This window comes from Vidua macroura, chromosome 3, assembly GCF_024509145.1.
Source record: "Vidua macroura isolate BioBank_ID:100142 chromosome 3, ASM2450914v1, whole genome shotgun sequence".
Taxonomy (NCBI): domain Eukaryota; kingdom Metazoa; phylum Chordata; class Aves; order Passeriformes; family Viduidae; genus Vidua; species Vidua macroura.
Genome location: NC_071573.1, coordinates 18,047,394 through 18,068,820, shown reverse-complemented (window position 1 = coordinate 18,068,820; position 21,427 = coordinate 18,047,394). Strand labels below are relative to the sequence as shown.

General features: G+C 53.6%; 1 protein-coding gene across 4 annotated transcripts; it reads right to left on the bottom strand.

Annotated features, from left to right (window-relative positions):
• Positions 1 to 445: 445 nt before the first annotated feature.
• TMEM151B (transmembrane protein 151B) lies at positions 446 to 20,106 on the bottom strand. 4 transcript variants are annotated; one of them, XR_008436221.1, is made up of 3 exons: positions 19,988 to 20,106; positions 10,489 to 12,943; positions 446 to 5,620 (listed from the first exon to the last, which is right to left on the bottom strand). XR_008436221.1 is itself a non-coding variant. In XM_053973191.1 (3 exons), exons 1-2 carry the CDS (start codon positions 20,078 to 20,080, stop codon positions 11,507 to 11,509), a joined length of 1,530 nt encoding a protein of 509 aa, XP_053829166.1. In that variant the 5' UTR covers positions 20,081 to 20,106; the 3' UTR covers positions 446 to 5,620; positions 11,495 to 11,506. The 4 variants fall into 4 exon arrangements, 2 of the variants coding, with proteins under 2 accessions (XP_053829166.1, XP_053829165.1); XR_008436222.1 differs by having other exon boundaries at positions 10,960 to 12,943; XM_053973191.1 differs by having other exon boundaries at positions 11,495 to 12,943.
• Positions 20,107 to 21,427: the final 1,321 nt, after the last annotated feature.

The window sequence follows — 21,427 nt, the reverse complement described above, 5'->3', positions numbered from 1 at the left end:
TTCCTGCTTTGGGTTGCTCTGCTTTAAATCAGTGCTAGCCTACTTTGCAACAGGTGAATTCTTTACAACCAGATGCTTACCTTACCTAGTAGTGCTTTTCTGTGCAAACCTGTCTAAAACAATCTGTTTTGCATAACTTCAAGCTAGAGGGGTCCCTTCAGGACTGCTGGCCCACATAGCTCACAAGTTTGAAAACAGTGCAGCTTCCTTGGCTTAGAGCAAAATGGAGCAGCTTCCTTTTGCTCTACAGGCTCCAACCTGAGGATGGGACAAGGCACATACATGAGTGAGTTGGTCCACTGACCACCCTGCTCAGGAGATATTAGGGAATTAAACAAGTGGGTTGACTTCCATCCCCTCCCACCCTCTGAACAATGCAGGAGCTTCCCATGCCTCCCAGCCCTGCCCAACACCAGCACTCACAGACCCACTGCTGGCAACCACCTCAGTGAATCATCTGAAACTTTTATTACACCGATTTGGTTTACAATCTTTGTACTTTGATATTTCCAACAAAAAAGGCAACATTGTGATATACTGTTTGTACATATATAGAGAGACAGACAGAGCTAGATCATATTGACAGAGTTGGAAAGTAAAAACCATTTCCCAGTGTTCACAAAAGAATTTTTTCACCACATACCCGCTTCTGCCTTGCCCTGCCTGATGGATAGACACTGACGGTGCCACTGGCCCTTGGCCAACAGGACCTTTACCTGCACCATGTCACGCCCATATAGATCAGAAAGGATGGAGTGCGAGGCTGCCCCGACAGCAGGGGTGCCGACAGGGCTCAGCCCCAAGCCCTCACAGGTTTGTGTAACTCCCTTCCCGACTACTGATGGATGCTCCAGGGGCTACATCCAGAAGAATTCCTAACCAGCAGTAGCAGCTGTGAAACCTCCCTACCTGGGCAACTCCCACTCCTTGTTTCCCATCCTCGAGACCGAGGTATTGAATATACTTATTTATTTTTATTTGCATTTACAAAATATTTTCACTGGATGACACACCTCAATGAGATGAGAACTCATGTTCAGAAACAGCAGAAAAGACCCAGATCAGCATCAGGCTGATGAAGCAACAGCTCCAGCAGCAAGGGTGGGGGTTTAATGGGGGTGGCCTGGTCCTAGGCAAGCCTGCCTGTAGCTCCAAGGACAGGGCTGCAGCTGGTCAGGCAGTTGTGCAAAGGAAGCTCATGCTTGGTGGGCAGCGATGAGATCCTGCAGACATGCTAGCAGACACATGAAGAGGAATTGGCCACCACAGCCAGTGGGGACAAGGGATGGAAAGAAAAGGGCTTGGGAAAACATGTCATCACCAGAACAACTTCTGACTTGGTTTCCAAGATATTCACTGCTTATTTTCCTGCTAACTGCTTGAGACTGTATACACCACTTAATCACCCTTCAAACCCACTCCTGGGCTGCCACGTGCAGGAATGCCTGGATGGGTAGCAGTTGCCTGGAGAACTCTTTGCCCTCTCTCCCATCAATCTCTTGGCCAAAAAGCAAAGTCCAAACCAAGCAGCCTGCAGCACTTGCCCACACCCAAGACCAACAGTCTACTATCTGCCAGTCTGCAAAGGCAGAAACCATTTCAAATGCCACACACTCTGGCCAGACAGCAACAGCAGATTGTTGGAGTGTGAACATTCCTGCTGTTGGTGGGTCACTTGTCAGCTCCAGGTCCAGCTACCACAGGGCGTGTAACTAGCTGGTCACTCTGTGCTGAGTGCAGGGCCAGAACAAATACCTTAGCTCTCCCATGAGATCTATCTCCAAGGAGTACTGGCAGGCTCTGAGGAGGGAGGGTCACTTGCAGGCCTCTGTCTGGAGGAGGGAACGAGCTTGGGCACTGCCACCACCCACCAACGCAGCAGCAGCAGCACTCAAAGAGTGAAGGTGGGAGCATCCCCTCACCCATGGGTCTGTGCCAGAGAGATGGTGAGAGACAGGAGTGGCCTGAAGGTAAAGAAGGGGGAATGACCCAAGGGCTCGCCCTCGGGCTGTCCCATCAGGCCTGAGCAGGGGCACCCAGCTGGCTCTCTCCCACAGCAGATGGCGAGCCCGGCTTCTGCTGCTCTGAGCAGAGCGCACACGGCAGCAGGAGACAGTGGCCAGCTTCCCAAGCCTGGCGGTTTCTGCTCACAGAGACCCAGGCATCGATTTGCAAGGTGTCACACTGGCATATGTCACAAACAGGATTGCAGGTTGATTTTGAGCACCGACTGTGGGAGGAGGAGCAGGCTGCCACAAGGCTGAGCAGAGGCTGTACACAGAAATGGTTGCTATGTTCAGCTTCCCTTTGCTCCCATGGAGCTGGATTTGTCTAGGCTGAGCTGTCCCTGCCTGTTTGGTACTTGCTGGCCCTCTGCACAGTCAGCCAGGGTGCTGGTGGCTGGGGTTCACACACAGGGGGTCCTGAAAATGGGGGTACTGTGCATTGCCTGTGGGACAGCACAGTGGGGTGAGGAGGAAACAGCATGCTTCTAAAACATAGTGCCAAGCACTCCTGCCCCAAAACACACTCAGACAACTAACACAAGCTCTCCCAATCACTGGGGACCCACCACTGTATTCCATCACCCCTACAGCACCTGTGCCCTGTGTCCAGCAGCTTCCCTCCAACCTCAATCACCTGCTAACCCCATGTACCACTCTGCTAACAGGGCACTTTTGGCTAATCTAGATCCTTTCATGCTTCTTCAGTTGCAGTGAAGAGGGATGAAGCCTGAGCTCATGTGGCTGGGAAGATGGGAAGTGGCGCAGAGCCAAGCCCTGCATCAGCTTCCCTAGGTGGAGGGGATGGCTCAGAAATGGAAGCGTTCCTCCTCCCTACAGGGTATGCCTGAAATAGCCAGGCTTGTCAGATCCCTGTCTCTTGCCGTGATGGATTCGCCTCTCCAAGGCACAAGGCAATTTATTCATTAGTGACATTTACACCTTGTGGCTGCATTAGCCATGGTGGTTGATGACACGTGCTCAAGCTCTCACTGCTGGGCTTGGAGGCGACATTGCTGCTCCAACAATGCAGCGAGACATGGCCTGGGCACCTCAGTTTAGGAATACCTCCTGCCTTCCTCCTCAGCCAGAGCAAGCAGAGATTGCTTCAAAAGCCCACTCTGTTCCTTAGCTTCTCTATCAAATGCCCAGCTCCATTTCCCCTCAACCCTCCCTGCCTTGCAGCACTGTTGCTCCAGCACCACATCCTCCTGCCTCATTTTGCTTTCTGTCTCCTGTAAAAACCACCACCTTTGCAAAGCCTTTTACAGATGTTCTCAACCAGCTCACTTCCTCCCATGTCTTGCTGAGCATTCACATCCTATTCTGCCCTCTGTCAGCTGCCCTCAGCCCCAGCAGAGAAGCACAGAGGCCATGTTTGGAGACTCCTCTAGCAGATATGCTGCTTTCACCATGATGCTGTCCCCTGCTCCCTCACTGCCACAACAGCTGACCTGCCTCTCCTCTCCTCCCTGGTCTGGAAACCAGGACCACCAAAACATCAAGGCCTTCTGTTTTCTAACTTAGGACAAGTGCTGCAAAATTCTCTGGGAAAGCACGAAGTGATGCCAGCGTATGCTGCAGTTGCTGTGCAGCAAGCAAGCAGTGGGCACGCCAGGGCAGGGAGCACTGCTGGAAGGCTGTGCACAGGCAGGGTATGGTGAGGTCTGGCCACCAGCATGCCCATGGTCATCATGCACCTGCTGGCATTTCATGGCGCCCAGCAGGAAGGGGACCAAAATGATGGGAACGCACAGCCTCAGAGGAGTTCAGGGGAGGGGAGTGCTTTGGCTAGCTCAGAGGAATGACAGTTTGCACACGGGTTTGGGAAGAGTGAGAAGAGCTGGAAAGCGTCATCCAGGGAGCAAATCCGGCAGCTCTCCAGTTTCAGATGGCCAGCAATGGATTAGCTTGTTCTCAAACACAGCTTGCTCCATGCTTTTATCCCTGCTCCCTGCCACTCTCTGCAGCAAATGTGACACTTCACACCATCTCCTCACAGAAACCAGGTCAGGAGTTTCCTCTCACAAAGAACAAGCAATGCTCTTGTCACCCTGAAAAGCCCTTGCTGCAAGGGTGGATGGGTGTCACCACACCAATGCCACAAACATATCAACCCTCCACAGGGCCACAGACCCCAGCTGTGCACAAGCATGCAGAACCCCACCCTGCCACGTCTGGGTGGATAGCCATGTCACACCTCCAAGGACAGAGAAAGATTTTAAACTCTGGCCTCCCTTTCTGATCAACCTACCCCACTGCAAAGCCACAGGGCCACTATCCTGATTTGTCTTGGGCATTTCTTCTCCACCAGCATGGCACATTACTAACAGAGTTGAAAGGAGTAGAGAGTTTAAACCCACATCATCACCAAGAATATATATATTTTTTTTAAGCAAGGAACAGCAATGTGAAACACTTCCCACAGCTGTTAAGGCCTTCTTGTAGCATTTCAGTTCGAAAAAGCCATTGGCACTCCCAAAGTGAAATCCTGTTATTCCGGGGTCTAGTTGTCACTGCTGTTTCCCCAGTCAGCTGAGCAGTGCTGCTCCATCAGACACACTGCTACTCTCACTCCCCTCTGCTCAGCCCCTGGGGACAGGCTCTTCCTAGGGGGCAGGTGCAGCACGAACAGAGCCCACCAGCTTCTGCCTGGGCCGAGCAGGAGGTGATGCCTGCTTTAAGCTGATCCTCCCTCTGCATCTGCTTCTGGAAATGTGCATAGACTCAGGCTTGGGATTTTCCAAATTTTCACCCTGACTGGTTCATGGGCTGCCATCCAAAGTCTGAATTCATGTCAAGGCAGCTGACGGCGCTGCTAATGGACGTTGGGACCATGGGACTGATACAAAGTACTACGTCATCTCACCACATTCTAGCTAGCTTTTTCTTTCACTAATGTGAATAGCTAAGATTGCAGAAGCAGCTTGTGCTGATGGAGAGTGAAAGAACCTCATATGTCTGTTTGTGAAGTTATTTTGTTCTACAAAATCCACTAAATTATAATCAGAGTAGGTGATCCATCCATTCACAGAGTTCGAAGGACTTGGGAGGGTTCAGGATGGGCACCAATTTCTCACAAGCATCATTTCCCCCAAATGAAGTTTACAAAAACCAAACGAACAAACAAAGTGGCCCAACAAAAAGAGTCTCCCTGGGGAACGGGGGAGGAATAAAACCCACTTAGCTTTCCAGCAGCCGCCGTGATTATTCTCAGTGCTGGATGGCCATGCTGCACATTGTAATGGGTTCCTGAAAATCTGGCAGCTTCTGGAAGAGTTGCATAGGTGGATGATATACCTGTTAGTAGAGCCTGTTCACGAGCTGCAGGAAGAGGAGCTTGTTGAACTCCACAGGGAAACTGTCCGTCCCCCAAGACAGACATGAGGTAAGGTGGGAAGGAGGAAGGACAGGCCACAAGGCCATGGGTTTTGCAGGTTCAGTTCTGTCCTTGGGACCTCTTTTACCTCAGAGGTGGAAAGGCTATGGTCCTGTGGGAGAAAGCTCCTCTCCCAGTGCTGTGGAGGTGCTGTGGAGGTCAATTTGCTTGTTATCTTGCTTTTGAGGGAGTTGACGAGTTGACATCCGTGGGCATAATGTTCCCCTTGGCGGAGCAGCTGTGAGGCAGTAGAGCAGAACAATTCAACCCACTGCTTGCAGAAACTACAGATATTCAACATTCATTCATGTTGGCCAAGTCCCAACACAAAATCTATGCATCAAAGCAACACTGTGACAGATCAATTTTTCTGGACTTGGGAACAGACCCCTCGAGGAGCTGCTAAGCCAACCTCACATTAGTATAGTACCACTGGCTTCAGTAAAATTACATTAGGAATGAGCATAGCCCATTAATTTCTACCTGAAGTGTGACTATGACCCCTTTTTAATTTTTCCAGAATGCCCACAGGGAAAACAGCCCTAGGCAGGCTCAGCCCCAAGTCCCCACTGGGGTCCCAGGTCCTATGAACCAGCCTTTGGTCCCCACGCGTACCTGGCTCAGTGGAGAGTGTAGCCCCAAGTGCATGACAGGAAGCAGCAGCACCAGATAGAGCTATCACTTAAACTGTTTCATTTCTGACATTACTTGGATCCAGATCCTATTCCTACAGACTTTATTCTAACCACTGAATATGAATGAAACACAATCAGAAGGACATATCCCAGCTTGAGACTTACAGCGCTTTGGTAACACAACATCTTGGTGGTGGTGTGGCACTTCAGACCCAGCCCCTACAGCAACTGCAGCAGAGTAGGAGCACACTGCAGCGAAGTCTGTACCCTGCTAAAGGCAGCACCCTGGTGACATTAGACAGCAGTACAGAAGCCGTGGTTGGAAAGGCTGGAAGGAGAGCCTAAAGGGCATTATTTGTCCCACCTGCTAATCAGCAAATGCTGTTTTACTGGCATCTGATGCTACCTAACTTTCTTAAACTTCCACTTAATAAATCTTTTCCTGCAGTTCTCACCCCATGGGCATCCATCAGTTATTAAACAATTCCGCAACCTCTTGAGTGAAGAGGCAACAAAGAGGGCAGGGAACAGCTGGATTTCTAATGTGCATTTTATGGGGAGCAGAAAGGAAGGGGGGTGCATTTTTTTGACAATAGCTGAACAACAGCTTCCCCAGCCTTAATAGTGTGTATTTGCCTGGAAGGCCTGGCCTTGACCATAGGCTCAGATTTCCTCTCACCGTCCTAATGAATGCCCCTACAGCTGCTCACTCTGACAGCCCTCTCTGAAACCTCCCTCCTTGGTGTGGAGTGAGACATGAAAGAGAGAGCTCAAAGAAGTACCACATCGACTGGCTCTCCACAAGCAAGGTGCTAGGTGCTATGTGGGAAGCTTCCACTGTGTTGAAAGACAGATAAATGGGTGGTCATGTGTCTTGATGATCAGGTAATCGAGAGCTTCTCACACACCACTTCTCTCTCTCTCCTTTTTTCTCTAGTTCAGAAAAGCTGGAGAGATTTTAAGTACCTGACAAGTATATTGACAACAACAGGAAAAACCAAATAGCCCAAACTAATTCTCCAGCCTTGCAGCAGTAAGGACTAGCCTTCTTCTGGGATGCATTAGCACCATGAAGGGCCACAAAGAGGAGTTGGTAGCATTCCTGCCTCCCTCCTTCTGGTATATGAGGAAAGTCTGCTGCTAAGTGCAATGCTGAGCCTGACTCTCAGCCCATGGAAAACTGCAATGTTTGAATGATATATGGAAAAAAAATAAAGCCATCTGATTGCTGAGATCCTCCTAATTATTGCCCCAATCATACTGACAAGCACCCAGCTCTGACCTTCCCAGAGGGTGATGCGTGCTGTCCTGCTTTCCTTGTGTAAGCAGCCAGCAGCCCTGTGAGCTCCGCTTGCTTCAAAGAGATCTTCCGCACCAGAAATGAGGACACAGCCACGCTGACAGACCAAGGCACTGCTCGCACCTTTGGCCCTCTTGTCCGGGCCAGGCTCAGAGCAGGAGTGACATACTCACTACACAGTGAAAACTTCTGCACCACCACTCAAGCCAGGGTCTGGCAAGTGAGATAAAGACTCTGGACTAGGAGAAGAGAAGGGTACAGATAACAAGCCTACTTGTGTCAGGAAGGCCATGAGAAAAAGGAACAGAACCAATTACACTCACCAGTCAATGGAGGAGAAGTAAAGGGATTAAGATACAGCAGGGAGAACTCAGGTTAGATGTAAGGGAGAAGCCTATCCTGAGAGGAGCAGATTGGGCCATTGAATGACCTGCCAAAGGAGCAGTCATCACCAACGTGGATATGGCAGAGAGCAGACACAAGTCTCAAGAAGAGCAGGCACCTGACTGCTGCACAGCCCAGAGCTGTGGTGGGTGATGTGTATGTGCCAGGAGATGGGACCGCTCCACCATGGAGAGGCCATGTGCCAGAACAGGGACAGGCCATCTCTGGGTACCTGTGCTCGTAACCTGAGCCATAAGGAGAATTACAGCAGCTGCCCTTGGCCCAGGGCACTGCGTTCTCTCACCAACACTTAGGAGGAAACCCTCTTTGCTGGTAGTGTCCCATGCCAGCAGTAGTGTCCCATTCCAGGAGACAGAAAGGAAAGCCCAGTTTTCTGCTCTGAACTTTCCTGCCTGACTAGACATGCCAGGACGAGTCCTAGTTTCAGTTTCTCCTCTTCAGCTCCACCACTTCTCTGTCAAGCCACGAGACAGCTCCTGTCCCTGCCGCCCAGTCCTGCTCCCCTACCATGTCCAAGTGCACCAGCCCCCTTTCCTGAGCTGAGGCATGTCTCCACCCTTGAGAGAATGGAATAGGATGGAACAGGGGAGCAGCTCTACCAGGTGCACTTGGGTAGCAGGGCCGAGAATATGAGGGATGGGATCTCTGAGAAATCCTGGCATGCAGTGGGGAACACTGACTAGAGAGTCCCACTTCTCAGGGTACTGTGGGTCTGGACCAGCCACAGACAGTAGCACTGGGACTATAGCTGGGACCTGGCTGCAGCTGGCACCATGTACATGGGGAAGGTGTTCAGCAACAGGAAGACTGTATAGATCCTGTAGGTCAGAACAGCAGCCATACCTCGAAGATCCATGTGTCCACGTGGACAGACCACCTCCAGAACAAGATTTCACAGGTGAAAATGGGGCCAGAGGAACAAGGATAGGCACCCTCATGGAAAGCCCCAGAAAGAGCCAAGGACATGGTACCTGAAACTCTGCTGCAGGTGCTAAAAGCTGGGGGGCATAGAGACCCTGCTAATCTGTCCTTGTTGTGAAGACTGTCTTTGCCCCAGGGAGCTAAAAGGCCTGCCAAAACTTAGGTAAATCCATCTGTCCAAGGCATCTTGGAGGCTGGAGCTAGAAAGATGAGCCATTACAGCCTAATTTAAGCAACTGCAGATTTCAAAGAGAACATGTCAGGAAGGACAAGCAGGGACCTCATTCCTCACTAATGACCCATTGCAGCTCCACTGTCTCAATTCACTGGGACATACAAGCACACACCATTATCTCCCTGGAGTCACAAGGACGCTCCACATTGGCCTTGGCTTACATTAGGCCCTTAGAGAGAGAAGCACGAGTGCATAGCAAGCCAAATGTCATTACTAAGCAAGGAAATCCCAGGGCTGCTTTCACCCAGTCTGAATCTGTGCCAAAAATAATGAGAACAAAATGCAGAGAGGGATGTGCAGAGACCTTATGCTTCTCTGTCCTCCAAGGGACCCTCTTCTTTAAGCCAACATCTAGCTCTGGTAGTGAAAGTAAGGGCAGATGCTAAGACAATCATAAACAGAGTGAGATTTTAAGAGACTTCCCGTTCAAACCACTGTTGTTTGTAGTTTAGCACCTGAGATCCAGTAGGACAAGCTAACTCAAAGGACAAGAGACACTTAGCAAGACATGCAGGGCATAAAAAGCAGAACAGACTGCTCTGGGTGAAATGAAAAGTGGAGCCCTACAACGCCATAGGTGCTGACCACTCCAGGCTTGCCAGCAGGAGGTTACTTTCAACATAGGACCAGTGTGGTACATGGGTGCATTCGCAGCCTCCTCGAGACCTGGGAGGCAAAGCAGTACAGCAGCACAATGAGAGAGACAGACCCCTCATTAATAGCTGGCAGGAGGAAGATGGCTGGAATGAATACAGTGCCTCACTGTTTGCCCTTCTACGACAGATGGGGAGGCAGACACCAAGCACAAATGCCCACGTGGCACTGGACTTGCCCTTGTCACCCAAGATGTGCTGCTCTTAGCTTTCATTCTCCACAGCTGATGAGGGAAGCAGGGTGAAGCTGAGGAGTTGTGCTGTCTGGAGAAATCGTTGGCTGATTTGGCATGCACTCCCCAAAGAGCTGACTGAAAAGGAGACAGCTTTTCTGAGAACAAGGACACAAGAGATCTGGGGATGTGTTGCTGGAGGAGGAAAAGCTGGGTGTCTGCATGCTGCAAACACTGTTGCAGTTTCAGTGACACAAAGGCTCTTTGCCCAATGTCAGTGAGATCCTTTCCAGCAGGGTAGAAAGGGCAGCACAAAGCTCAGAGCAACCTGCCCTGACAAGAGCAAGGCAGAAGAACACAGTAGCTAATGAGCTACACAGAAGTCACCTCACTTCTGACAGCCTGACACCTCCCTGCAAAAACCTCTGTCGTGCAAAACGTTTCGTTTTAATCAGGTTTTCCACTAATGCATGCCTGGCCTCTGTTCTGCAGAGCATCCCTCTTGGCAGTGCTTTCTGCACGGGTCCTGAACCAATAGTGGGGTCCCACAGAAATGGAATCCTTTTGATCCTCCTTTCCCCAGCCAAAATTCCCAATGCTCCAGAATGCTTTTGCATTTGTCTCTCCTATCCCCTCAGAGCTCTCTGCCAAAATGAGGCTTCCAGGAGTCTGCAGCTCAGAGTCCATAGCCAGAGCCCAGCTGGATCTCATGCAAAATTCACTTATGCAGACATGCACCAACCTGCTGCTCCATTATCAATAGGTGAACTGCAGCTGAACCTACCAGAGACTTCCTTGATGCTTGGCTGAACCAATTAAGACTCACTTCAAAGCCAGGAAGGGTCCCCAGCCACTTGATATGCCACCTGATACCACGATGTCTGTTCCAGTGCCATCCTCTTCCCCTTCCCCAGCTCACCAGGGACCTCCCATTTTCTCTTTCCAGCTGAGCCCTCCTCCAGCAAACACATCAGTAGCACTGCAGATCTCTACTCCATCTGGATTTGCACATTCACCCCTTCCCCGGTGCTGCATGCCCAAACAAAAAACCCTTTAACAAGGGGATGCTGACTCACATCTGGCACACCAAAACTTCCTAAGGAGCTGAGCATGGGATCCTCTGGAGGCAATGCCATTCCCAGCAGTGAGAAAAAAGTAACAGTCGGAGCATGGTCTAAAAAAAAGTGGGGAGGGTGGGGAATGGTTGGGGGGAAGGGGAAGAGGTGGATTTGTGGCATTCAGCCTTTGCTCTAACCTGCCATTTAGCTCCACGTGCCTGGGTACCCATGACCTTCTGTCACAGGCAGCAATACCCTGCTCCCAGGGGCCTGTTCTCCTCCACCCTGTGAGGGGTCTCGCTCCACTGTGGCAAGCAGGGTGGGCAGAGGTGCAGCAGGGTGCTTTTTGGTGGCTGCTGGTTCCTTGGAGCATGAGACAGCCTGAAGCCAGGGCTGGGAGCCAAAGCCACCCCCTCCCTGCATCAGGCCTGTCATTTTATTCCCCCCTTTGGGTCTTGATACCATGAATTATGGTTTTGCAGTTGGTTTGGTTGAATTTTTTTTTTTTTTTTTGCATGTGGTGATCAGTCTAGAGTTCTGTGCCATGTCAGGGGGAGCATCAGCATCCACCCCTCTGGGAGGTCAGAGCCACAGCGGGGGAAGCTTTTGCTGGCTGCCGGAGCAGGATGCCATGTCCACTCCATCCTGATGTCCTCCTAGGCTATCCCCCTTGTGCTCCTCTCCCCAAATCCTGCGCTGGCTTGGGCCAGGCAATGGACAATGAGATCTCACCGCCTTCTGCTTTCACAGTGAGGTCTCCACGCAGGACCCATTGCGATGGAGGTGACGGTGGTCGTGGTTCAGGCAGCCTTCGTTGCGGTGTACAATGAGGACAGGGAAGTAGAGAGCATCCTGATAAGGAGGGGGGTCTTCCTCCTCCACAGTCACCTGGCTGGAGAGGCGTGTCTGCTCAGTGGGGCAGCTCTGCTCGTTCAGGCTGCCACTCCGGCTCTGCCAAAGGCAGCTGCGGCGCGAGCCGTACAAGCGGCCCAGGGAGAAGCGGCTGCTGCTGAAGGGAATCCTGGGACTGCCATTGCAGATGCTCAGAGCACTGCGGGAGAAGATGGAGGAGCTGCTTATAGTCCTGTGGCACCGCTCGCAGTTCTGCCGGTAGCCCCCATAACGGCAAGCAGAGTAGCTGGTGCAGCCGGAGAGCCCCACCAAGTCCATCAGGACTGCTTCCGAGTAGCTGGGCACCAGCTGCTGGTTGGATCGTATGTGCCACTCCAGCTCGGTGCTGTCCACTGTGTTGACACGGGGCATCCTCCGGCAGAAGGAGCGCTCCTCGGCCGGCGTCACTGCCACGTAATCGAACCCAAAGAGTTTTTCCACGTGGTAATGGACATAGGAGGTGCGGTACTCATTTAGCACCCGCAGGGGCCAGGATAGGGTCAGCAGAGCTGCCACCCAGAAGACATAGTGAGATACATACCAAGGCAGGTTGTCTGGGTCAGAGAAGGCCACCATGTATTCCTTGAAGTCCACATTTTTGAGGTGCATCCCCTCCCTGGCCTCCATGTAATCATCTAGGCCCTCGTTCTCCGTGAAGAAGCGGGCCCGCTGGGTCAGGTAGGAGTTCTCGGACTCCACATTGGCGAAGCTGAAACACTTGGTGAAGCGGAGCCGTGTGGCTGGGTAGCTCTCCAGGTCAATGAGGTCCTTGGAGATGTCCTTAACTCCACAATTGGAATAATCAAACTCGGCCTCTGCCACGTGGGTGTTGACCCGTTCATGGTACACTTGGGTGGTGGTGTAAGCGTCCCCGTTGCGGTAGCGGGTAACCTGCCGGGTCCTGCGGACGTAGTGGTAGCTGATGGCCTTCCACCAGATGCAGGGGGTCGCCTGCTGCATCCGCTGCACGCGCTCGTGCACGCTCTCCACGTCCACTTTGTACTGCAGCTCGTTGCGCGTGTAGCAGTGCCAGCACTCCACCAGGTACACCACGTAGAGCATCACCAGGAAAGCCAAGGGGATGTAGACGTAGCCGTTGGAACAGGGGCTGTCATGGTACATCATGGATTTGCCCTTGTAAGCGCTGTCAAAGGTCAGCCGGGTCACCTTGGTGACGTGGCACCAGGTCATGGCTCCCATGCAGCCATACATGAGGAGGGACAGCAGCAGGCATTTCCAGTGGGACTCTCGGCAGAGGGACTTGCTGAGAGACTGCTTCACTGGCCGCTGCTGCTCCGGGGGACCGGGGAGAAGGAGAGAGAAAACAAGAGAGGAGTCAGTAGGCTGCAGTGGCAGGGGAAGGGGAGCAGGCAGCAGGGTGCTGTGGTAGCACCTATAGCTCTGTGAACAGAGACCAAACAGCAGATGCCGTGGGGCTCCTGGCCTCAGCGGGCAGGGTAGAGGCTGGGATCTCTCACAGGATGACAGCCATGCAGTGCAGGCAACTACGACCCCCACCTCCATTTCTGGTGCTCTGCCCCTCCCTGGGAGACAGACAGAGCCCAGCTGGACAGGGCAGAGAGTGGCAAAGGACAACTCTGTCAGCCGCACCCTGAGCACCTCCCTTCTCCAACAGGGAGTAAACCCTACCATTGCCACTTCCAAGGAAGAGCTATTGGAGCACAAGATAACAGTCTGGGTGATCTCCTCCACATTCTTCAGCTTTTGCACACACCCCACCAGCACAGGCAGCTCTAACTGATGTCACCCCACCAGAACCCCTCACTACAGCTCATCCCACTGCACACAAGTCTCCCCCCAACCCAGTAATGACCAACAGCAACATTCCAATTTTTCCACCAGGGCAGCACAAGCTGCTGGTGTGCCTATAAGATGGAGAAACAGACCTTCTGCAGCTGGGAAGGTCTGTGTTTGGTAATGACAATTCCCACTAAAACACTTGGCAGCCTAAGGAGCTCTGAAGTGCTTCTCAAATGCTTTATAAACCATACCAATGAGAAAGTACTTTTCCACGATTGAAATGGAGCCACCTCTGGTAGGAGAGAAAGCAAATATGGAGTAACATCCTAAAAAGTATTCAGGCTGAAAGGGAGGAGCATCCTACCAATCTACAGCAGCAAGGAGGGCAAGAGGCCACTCACAGCTGCTGGCAAATGTGCCTGCTTGCACTGAGATTCAGCTGTGACAGTCACACTTCTGAAATAACTGCTCTTAGGTCTTTCATGGTGAGGAAAAGGCAGAGCTTCAGCAACATGACTTTTTAAAGGGATTGCACTGGTGCCTTTACCACAGTACAGTGCAGGGTTTCACACAAATCCATGAAAAAAAACTTGGTTAAGGAAACCTCTGTCACTGCAACACTCTGAAGTCTCAAGTATTGATCCATTGTCTGTGAGATCTGACATCATTCTACCCAAAGAAAGAACAGACAAAGTAACAATTTGCTTTCTTATACAGAAGATTTCATCCAGCAATCTCCAAAGGTGTAAGCTGAGAGAGGGGGTCAAGAACACCAGCCTTGTGCAGATGCCACCAAATTCACTCAGAGGCTTCAAGTTTTGCTCTCCCTCTGCACCTGCAAGCAGCAGCAGCTCCTGAGCTCACCTCTGCTGTGGCAGGGGCCAACACCAGCTGTAATGACACTGCTCACGGCACTGCAGTCCAAGCCTGGCTCCAGTATTCTCCACTCCTGAACATGCTGGGCTGTAGAGGTCTCTCATCCAGGAATCCCAAACAACTGAATGGGCTCACACTGCTAGAAAGCAGGAGAGGCACTTTCACTCTGGCATGAAAAGGAAAATTAAAGCAAGAACCAGAAATCACAAGGCCACTGGCAGGTCTAGGGACAGACCTGGGCCCTCTTCTTTCCTCTAAGAAATGCATCTTGCTCTTCTGAAGATCTCCTCATTCCTGGCTTGGTGCTCGAGAGTCCCACAGGCCAATCTTTCCTCCCCACCCTTGTCAAAGCCTGCCAGTGGGACTTTCTGTCACTTCACTCAGGGATCCTGCCCAAATCTTCAACAGAGGTTTCTCTCCTTGAGGCACGTAGCTCCCCTGCCTGCCCACCCCAACAGCCAGCGCCCCCCATGATGAGCAGAGCAGGATGCTCGTCCAGAGAAACCACGGTTGGCGAGGGGAATGGTGGTACATGCCACTGGCAGTCCCAGCTATCAGCAACGCTGGGCTCCTCTCTTTGAAGCCACTAGCTGAGAGCAGGACCTGGAGACAGACAGAGCCCAGGGCTGGCAGGTGGGGTGGTGCTGGACTGCAGGCATCTCAGAGAGGTGCCGGGTGGCACTGCTGGCAGTGCTAGCATGGACACATTTGCAGCCCAGTCCTCCCAGTGCAACTGAGCACTGTAGCAGCCTCACAGTCATGGGGCAAGAAGGCAACCCCAGGTAAGAGAAAAGGGAGTGTGGAGAAGAAGGGGGACCCTTTCAGGATGCAGAGCCACCTGAGCTGCGCTCTCCCTCCCGAGGTCAATGCTGCAGTTACAAGAGCCTGCTCAGACCCCTCTGTCTTTGCTTGGCTGCAGCACGGCTCTCCCATGCTGGAATACTGTACCACTACCCAGGCAGCTAAAGGCTTCCTCTCTCACTGCTGCCTTCTGCCTTGCGGCTTTCCCTGGCAGCGGCAGCTCTGACTGTGAGGATCTAAAGGGGCTGCTCAGCCAAAGGAGGAGCATGGGGAGGGTCTGAACAGGGCCCTTGGAGTGGTACATGCCAAACCTGGGGTGTCTGTGGGGTGTGAATGCCGAGAAACAGCACCTTGTTTAGGAGGCAGATATGCAAACAGAGCACAAGGAATAAAGCAAAGCATCCAGCTCATTCATTTGCCAGCTGGGGAAGGGGCACCAGAATGATAGGTTTTTGGACACATCTGTCTCAGAAAAGCAAATTCCACCTCACAGTCAGTCCCCAGCCCTTCACATTCTGCACTGCCTGTGTTGCAGGAGAAGGGAGATGCTGGCTGTCACCCTGCAGAGATGCAGGCAAGCCCCACTGCGGTTACCCACCCAGGGCAGGGAGCACGATGCAGCCCAGGCTTGGTTCCAGGAACTGTGTTAGCAGGGCTCTAGTCCATGCATTAGTCTCCTCCTAGGACTACGCAGTATTTAGATACTGCAGCGCTTTTACGGGGTCACACTAACCCCTGCTGTAAACTGTTTACAACCCAGCTTTGTCCTAGGCTTTTGAGGTAAAACACAGACACCTCAGCTGCACTGGTGGGGTTTCCTAAAGCTGATCAAGTGCCAATGACGGGATACAACCACAGCAGAGACAGAGGAGGAGCCAGATGCATAGTCTAATCCCAGTAGGAACTGCAGCATCCCTGCTCCTCTCCCAGGCTGCAAAGGGCTCACAGGAGCAAACAATCACCTCCACAGATTCCTCCACAGAAGCAGCTGAATAAGATTGTCTCCTTGAGCTCTTAACCAGCCTTGGATAAGTCCAGCATAGCAAACAAGCAGACAAAAAAGCTGGGGAAAGAGAAATGTGTCTCAGAACAGTGTCACTAGGAGAAGAGCAGGCACTGATATAAATGCCATCGTCATCTGCCCGCTGCAGTCTGATGGAATGAGGCAAAAGACTTGCCCTACTTCACTGCAAACAGGGTTTCCCTCCATCACCGGGAGCCTCCCTCACTGCTCAGGCTCCAGCACTGGAGACTGGTAAGCAAATCTGCTATTGCAGGTGCACTGAAACATCTCTGCAGTGCTAGGGGGCAAGGCTGGCCATAGCTTAGCTGAACCTTATGTGGGATCCCAACCAGCTCCCTTCTCTGTGCTTCAGTTCACTTTGTGGAATGCATGGGGTAACCCTTAGCCAGAGACACACCTTGGGAAAGGCAAGGGGTAGGCTGCTGCTTGGGCCTCCCCTCCCTCCTGCGTGGCACTGGCCTCTGACACTGCCCCTGAAGTGAACAGAGATGGAGGCCCACACTTGCAGTTGCTGCTTGGGATGTGTGGGGAGGGATGGAGGGGATGACTCACAACCAGCCGTGAAGCAAAAGGAGACACCCACAATGCACAGGGCAGAGGCAGTAGAAGAGGGGCTCCCCATCACTGCTTGCACTAAACTCCTTTGAGGTCTAGGGGATCCTCTTTTAAAAAACAGCCCCAAGGGGACAAACATGCCCAGCACCTCAGTGGCCAAGCACATGGGTCAAAATCCCTTAATCACCCCTGCAACCTTGACCCTGCAACTTTGAATACTAAAACTCTTCAAGTTCTTCAAGCTACTCCCAGCAACAGCCTGGCCCTGGCCCCATCCACTGGCCCCTTTTTTAACAAGTGTTTCCATGTCATTACCTCCCATCCCTTCTCACCTGCCTCTCCCTGCAGAGATTTCTGTGAAATCTCTGATTCACCTCCAGAATGCTAAACCTTCATATTTGGATACAGCCTGGGGTTCAGAGGGTTAGGTGTCCTCTAGAGACAGCCCTCTAGAGGGCTGAAAAAACAATCCAAAAAAAGCCCCAGAGCAGCAGCCTGAAGACCCAGGTAGCTCCCTACTGCCAGGTGGTGGCAGCAGCTTGCAGGGGACTCCAGAGTGACTCCTGAGCATCAGTTCCCATGGCTCTTCCCCAGGATTCACTTACATCATGCAAGAAATGAATAAGCCCTGATTCCTTTGACCTCAAATCCCCAGAAAAAGGGAGGTAAGGAGGATCCAGTCATTTCTAGGAATTACCACTGTCTTCGAAGGCTCTGGACAAACATTGGCAACTCCTGGCCAGGATGGTCCCAGCAAATACCCACATCACACACTCCATGCTTACAGCCCACGTTCAGGAACTACCTGCCTACAAGAAAGAGGTGGCTCAGTCCCAGGCTGGCAGTGTTGCAAATTGCAGAGGACAGAGGAAGGCTGAGCATTGACAAGCCAGGGAGTCCTGCCAGTAGTCAGCTCCCGCAGCAGTACCAAGGTCTCCATTTTACACAGGAGCTTGGAGGAGGACTGGTTCCTTCCATCAGATCCCACCTGAGCAGCAGGACAAGGACATGTTTTTGCTTGTTCCCTGGCTGAAGAGCTTGTCCCTTGGCGTCTCCTACCCTCCAAGTATGTACTGATAAGTGAAATTCAGTTCGCCACCACTAAGTGTGGGTGTAGGCATGTGACACCAAGATGGAACAAGGGCTCAGTCAGCTCTGGTTAGTAGCTCTTTCTACTTGCCTTGCTGGGACAAGATGAGAAACACCTGAAGCCCTGCCTGGCTCCTCGACACAGCAACCTGAGATATCACGATGAGACACCTTCAAACAGGACAGGGCAAGTTTCCCATTTTCCAGACATCTCCTCTGGCTTCCCACTCACCCTGGCCAATAGACCCTGACATGTGGGATTGAGCCACACTGTGGGGACACTCGGCAATGCTGGCACCAGCAGTTGGTTCTGATGGAAATGAGGACATTGCACAGATGTATGGTGTTACATAGGCACTAGAGGAGAGGAGGAACATTCTCCCCTCCTGATAGCTCTGAAGACAAGAGGATTGCACTAGGTCAGTCCATGAATCCAAGCTCGCCACTAAAGTCTCTCCTCATTGCATCAGACGAGACGCCAGCAAGCATAGCACCATCACAAGAGGCTCCCTCTCCTCCACCAGCTGCTTCATCCAAGTCTGTGATAGCTTCTGGCCACAAGAAGCATGCCCTTAGCCTAAACAGAGCAGGTCATGGACTACAGCCTTTCTGCCTGCTCCCATGGAGTATTATACTGACACCCTCGTTGGCAGCCACCACAGAGTAACTGAAGCCAGGACAATCTTATAATCCCTGCGAGCCAGGGGGCACTGTAGGTGAGGGAAACTCATCTGGGCACTGCCCCTGCTACACTTCTGTCACTCAAACTGGCTCTTGCTCTGGCACCTCTGAAAAGTCTATGCAGTCTTGAAAGTAGAAGCAGCACTGCCAGAGCACTGGCAGTAAGAGACCATACCACAGCAGGGCACAAGCACATCCTCATGCTAAAAAATGCCTCACAGTTTAGCTACCCTCATCAGGATCTGTTTGAAGAGCTGGGCTCAGATCATCAGGAGTTGTTGAATACAGGCAGGAAGAGAGGGACACAGAGTATACAGCATTTGTACAGCTTCCCAGTCCTTGAACTTCAGCATTCCTCTCCTGCAATTATTTATATCTAAATATAAGTCTGTATATATAGAATAACCGTGCATGGGCATGCATGTTCTGCCCAAGCCAAGGAGGCAGAGAATACCAGGATTATGCAGCACTCACAAACTGCAGCTCCTCATCAGCAGAAGGGGAAGTGATGCACCAGCTTCTGAGTACCCCCCAAGCTGCCCTTCGAGCTGTGGTCTCACCAGACAGGGCAGCCCACCACAGTAGGAGTATGCTGCCCTTCCTACACTACCTAGTTGCCCTCCATGGTTCAGCAGCCCCATGGCATAAAGTGAGTCTCACCAGTCAGTGCAGTTGCCTTCTCTCTTCTTGGGAAGCCCAAGCTGCAAGCAGGATCTGTAGAGGCAGACAAAAGGGCTGGCATTCCTGCCTCTCAGTGGTGCTCCCAAGGCACAGGGCACCCTGCTCTTGACCCTTTCTGGCATCTGCTGCCTGGACTCCGGAAAAGTCATCTGATGAGGGAGACTGCAGCACACCTGGAGGCAAGGCTGTGCTGGTACCTGGCCTGCCCCAGTCTGCACCTTTCGCTTCTCTGGCTGGGACCAGCCACCAGCAACAGCCCCTGGCTTTGCTATGTCCCCAAGCCCTCTACCCCGCTGCCCACTGCGTCTTGCCTCACAGTGACCCAGGCAGCTGTGCCACATCCTGGATGCCCTCAGAAGCCAGCGCACAGCAAGGAGGGGGTCTCCACGTCCACTTCTCCCAGGCATAACAAGGTCTGCCCGCGGCGGTAAGCCCAAACGGTGCCCCGCGCTTCTCGTTTGTGATTTTTTCCCTTCCTCCTCCATCCCGGCCACGCCAGCTCAGCTCCGGCCCCCGCTCCGGACGGCGCTGGCTGCTGCATCCCTTCTAGCCCCGGAGGCTCCGCAGCGATCCCCAGGTGACCGGCGAGCGATGGAGAAGAGATGCGCTGGGGCAGCCCATCGGCGGCGCGGACCGACGGCTGGGTATCCTCGGCCCCCCAACCCCCGCCCCGCCCCGCCGGCCCGCATCGCATGCCCGGGGCCGGAGGGGGGCGAGAGGGGCTCCCAGCGAGCGGGTGCGTACCTGTGCGGGCAAAGCCCGGCCCAGCCCGCGGCGGGGCGGTCAGTGAACGCGCCATGCAAAGCGGGCGGGGAGGAAGGGTGGTAGGGGGCAGCCCCGGGCCGGGGGGCGGCCGCTCTCCTCACCTCCTCTCTGGCCCCCTCCGCCTCCTCCTCCGGAGGCACCGGCGTGCTGCTGCCTCCCTCGCTGGCGGCGGCCGCCGAGGCCGGGGGGGACATGGCGGCGGGGGCGCCCCGCTGGCGGTGCCTGCGGGCTGGGCAGCTGCATTATCCCGCCCGCCGCCGGGCGCTGCCTCGCCGGTCGCCGGGCGGGCGGCGGGGCGGCGCGGCGGGCGGGCGGCGCGGCGGCATCGCCCCCAGCCGCGGCTCGGCGGCAGCGCTGGCCGCCCGCCGGCCCCGGCCCCGGCCCCGCCGCAGCGCAGCGCCGCTACACGCGGCGGAGGGCGGGCAGAGCCGCGGTGGGAGGGCCGCGGCGGAGGCGGGGGGAACGGCACGGGGATGGGATGGGGATGGGGATGGGGATGGGGGCACGGCGGGATCCGCGGCCGCCCGAGCGGAGCGGCGGATGACCTTGAGGCGCCGGCCGGCAGCAGAGAGGGAGGGAGCCCGGTGCAGAAGCCCCTCCCGAGCCCCACCGGGAGCGGAGCTGCCGCCCGGCGCTGTCGGGAAAAGCTCCTACTCTCAGCCGCGCCGAGGGGTCGGTCGTCAGGCTGGCTTCGGTCCCAGCTGGACAGCTGATGGAGAGGTGAGGGGTCCCGTGGGTTTTCCTTCCCTCGGGATGAAGCGGGAGAACCGGGAGCACTTCCCATGTGCCCCGTCTGCTTTTCTAATCTGTGGGCACCCCAGCTGGTCGGGGTAAGTGGGGTAGTGGTGACTGACTAGTGGTAGTCAGTGCTGATGCTGGCACTCACGGAAATCCTTAGGCGGGGCAGGATCTTCCCTGCTGTGATCTGCACCGGGCCCAAAGGTTCTCACCTAGCTATTGCAGAGCCAACTGCAGCTTATTTCTCAGCAGAGCTAACATGCTTGGTTACAGGGATGAGTGGGAAAGTCTCTAGGGACCCTCAGCCTAAACTGACGGGGGCGACACTTGTCAAGGTCTGGATATTGCAGGTACAGCCCAGCCCAGCTTCTCTGATAGTCAGGAAATCAGGTGTCTCTGCAGGTGCTTCCCCAGATCCATACTGGGGAGAAGCATAAGCTGCAGAATTTGCTGGAAACTTCTCTTTTTCTGAGCTCTGAGGCTCAGCCTTGGCTATGGGATGACTGGCATGCCCTTGTCCACTGTTGCCTGGGATGAGGAAGGAACAGTGTGTAGGCCTGATGGTCTCACTCAAGGAGATGCATCCGAGGGGAATTGCCAGCCCCTGCTTCTTATGGGAATAGATGTGATGGCCGGGGGTGCTGCTGAAGGAGCTCATCTTCAAAAGAGGCTGGGGATGTGTTTCCTCTTGCCTTTCCCCTGTTTCCATGGGAACAGCAGCAAGCAGGAGCAGTCTGCTTGGAATTTTGCTGCCTACCGCTCAGACACCCCCTGCCCAATCATCCCGGCAGACTTCGGCTCTT

Excerpts from the sequence above, each read along its gene's own strand:
- TMEM151B (XM_053973190.1), bottom strand. The coding sequence starts at position 20,080 with ATGTCCCCCCCGGCCTCGGCGGCCGCCGCCAGCGAGGGAGGCAGCAGC. Across the intron at positions 12,944-19,987 it reads CGGAGGGGGCCAGAGAGGAG|CAGCGGCCAGTGAAGCAGTC; the intron begins GTGAGGAGAGCG and ends CCCCCGGAGCAG.